The sequence below is a fragment of the Enhydra lutris genome, unplaced genomic scaffold (genome assembly GCF_002288905.1).
Source record: "Enhydra lutris kenyoni isolate GAN:26980312 unplaced genomic scaffold, ASM228890v2 scaffoldscaffold56, whole genome shotgun sequence".
Lineage (NCBI taxonomy): Eukaryota > Metazoa > Chordata > Mammalia > Carnivora > Mustelidae > Enhydra > Enhydra lutris.
In genome coordinates, this window is record NW_019154140.1 from 13,133,493 (window position 1) to 13,136,603 (window position 3,111).

Consider the following 3,111-nt stretch of genomic DNA (forward strand, 5'->3'; position numbering starts at 1 on the left):
TGGGAATCTCTGGCCCAGAGCCACAAGTTTGTAGTCCCTTTCTTCAATAAATCCTCCAGGCTGAACTGTCTCCACTTCTGTGTGTACCAAACTCCATAGACTCTCACTATTCTTGCCTGCTGTAACTCTCCTGGAGGGATCTCTGAGCATCTCTGCACTTTTTGACTTTGCAATTACTAGCAGCTATGGGCTCACATGTGCACCCTCTTCCTCAGCAACCAGGTCATGGCTGGGTGCAGCCCCATTGTCCTTTCAGGGGTCACAGTGCCCTGAGAGCTATTGCCCTGTCATGGGTGCAAGGGTTTTTGTATCTCCCCTGGGATGTTAAACACCCCACACCTTCTAGAACTTTTATTGGTGTTCAGGCAGAGAGTCTCCTCCCTACTGACCTGGCTTAAGTTTTAGAATGACCAAACCCCTCTAGGCTCACTGACCATAACTAGTCTCCCCGCTCCACTGTTGGGGTGCTCTATCAGTTCAGCCTCCCCCCCCATAATTTCTGAGTTTCCTAAAATCCTGAGACCACAATGATCCACCTAGAATTCTACCCTATTCATCCTCTGTACCTTTTCCAGAGAGGGATGTCTGTCACTGCAGCAGATTTCTAAGGGTCCTGATTTTGTGTTCTGGTGTTAGATCACTTTCCAGTGGCTGGCTTATGGAGACTCCCTCCCCACTCCATTTATCTTCTGATATTTCCCTCAAATATTCAAAGTTCCACACCGCTTACCTTTCAAAGAGTAGTCATTTTTCTGCTACTAGAGATCCAGATAAATCTTCTTACATCTCAGGTTAAATGCATGTGTGTTCAGAATCACTTGATAGATATCCTGCTAAATTCAAGGGACTAGATGAAACAAGGTCCCCTACACTTCCACCATCTTCCCTGAACTTTGCTGCATTTTATTCTTAATCAAAGTTATGTGATGGGGCACCTGGGTGGCTCAGTCTGTTAAGTCTCTGACTCTTGATTTTGGCTCAGGTCATGATCTCAGGGTTGTGAGATCAAGACCTGTGTCAGGCTCTGTTCACAGTGTGGAGTCTGCTTCTCTCTCCCTTGGCCTCTCCCCCTACTCATGCTCTCTCTCTTTCTCTAAAATAAATAAATAAACCTTTTAAAAAAAAGTTATGTGATTTGGGACACACATGAGTCAACATTTACTTATTTACTTTTACAGCATAAAATATAAAATAAAAATAGCATACCATATGATTTTTTATTATACTAGCATACCATATGATTTTTTATTATACTAGCATACCATATGATTTTTTATTATACTAGCATAGTGGGTTTTCTTAATATAAGGACAAAGAATGACAGTGATATTTTAATTGCAACTTTCTACTTTTAAATACCTTTATTTAAAAACAACAGAGAATGTGTATCAGGACATCAAAAGACAAGCAAAGGTAAAATCTCAAAGAAGACATCATAAAATTGTTTTGAACTGATCAAGATTTTACAGAAAATCAAATATAAAAACAAAATATACTACACAGATATGGAAATAATTAAGTCTCCATGAACTAATACATAAAGTTGATTAAAATAATTGTTCAAATACTTGCTACATTAAAATGGAAGAATAAGAGAAAGGGGTCAAATTTGAGAACTCTTACAATGGAACAGAAAAATAAAGTTTCAGTATTTTGAAAGGGAAGGTGTTATTGAGAAACAAGAGCTAATGTAAACATCATGAAACTTCAGAAAGAAGTGAAAGGACAGATATGACTATATCTTGGATGGTGCAATGGTAAAATTGGGACCCAATCGAAGCACTTCTTTTTGCAATTTTCCTTATTAACTTTCCTTATATAGATCTCATTATGATTCTATTTGAATAAAAACAGAAATCTTTGTAGCAAGTTCTTAAATCCTTGCTTTACCTGCTGGTTCCTTAGAGTATAAATGAAGGGGTTTAAAAGTGGAGCAATCAAGTATTGAGAATTGCCGCTCCCTTCATTAAGGATATCCTCTGTTTGACTGAGGGTTTAATGTACATGAAGATGCAGCTGCCATATGAGAGGGAGATGACAATCATGTGAGAACATGTGGAGAAAGGCTTTTTTCTCTGGTTGGCAGAAGGAATTTTTAAAATTGTCAAGGCAATGCATGTGTATGATAGAATCACTAATGCTGAAGTGACCAGCAGAGTCACCAAAGCTAAGACGAAACTCATCATTTCCAACACATGCGTATCAGTGCAGGAGATTTGCAAGAGGGGAGCAGTGTCACAGTAGAAATGATCAATGATATTGGAGTCACAGAAGTCCAGGCTTAAGCCTAAAATGAGTCCTGGAAAGATGATGAGGAAACCAGTGATCCAAGAGCTAAGGACTAACTGGATACAGATTTTGCTGTTCATAATGGTCGTATAATGCAAGGGCTTACAGATGGCAACATAACGATCATAGGACATGACAGCCAGGAGATAAAATTCAGATGCACCGAGAAAGAAGGCAAAAAATAACTGAGTTGCGCAACAGTTATAGGAAATCGTTTTGTCACCGGTTGCCATGCTCACAAGCAATTTGGGGATGCAGACTGTCGTATAAGAAATTTCTAAGAAAGAAAAATTTCGAAGAAAAAAATACATAGGGGTCTTGAGATGAGAATCCAGCAAAGTGAGAGTAATGATAACTAAGTTTCCTGAGATGCTTAACAAGTAGGTGAGGAGTAGGAAGATAAATAACACAATCTTCAATTTGGGGTCCTGTGTCAATCCTGCTAAGATAAATACTGTCACAGTTGTACGGTTTTCCATCTTGACCTCCTGATATACTTTTGCTCTGGTAAAAATATTGAGAAAAAAAATATGTACAGGTACCAAAGATAAAATATGAAGACAACATTGTCAAAATATTAGTAATTGCTATTGGTTATACATACTAATGATTAATGTAAGATAAACTCTAACAAAAGCTGTTACATTGCTTTTGAAGAAAGACAAATATTTTCTACAAATCTGATGAAATAAAAACCCATCTTATAAATCATCTTTATAGTGTAGCTTACATTTATGGTAATGAGGTGAAGAAATGAACAGGCATATGAAAAAAAATTATTTCCTCTTTTCTCAGTATGTAAGGACTAAAATGTCATCATAC

General features: G+C 37.7%; 1 protein-coding gene across 1 annotated transcript; it reads right to left on the minus strand.

Annotated features, from left to right (window-relative positions):
* Positions 1-1,937: 1,937 nt before the first annotated feature.
* On the minus strand, positions 1,938-2,768 carry LOC111157932 (olfactory receptor 6C74-like). The gene has a single exon (XM_022519673.1). The coding sequence runs from the start codon at positions 2,766-2,768 to the stop codon at positions 1,938-1,940; it is 831 nt and encodes a 276-aa protein (XP_022375381.1).
* Positions 2,769-3,111: the final 343 nt, after the last annotated feature.

What these genes read in the sequence shown, in the direction of transcription:
- LOC111157932 (XM_022519673.1), bottom strand. Translation starts at nt 2,768, where the DNA reads ATGGAAAACCGTACAACTGTGACAGTATTTATCTTAGCAGGATTGACA.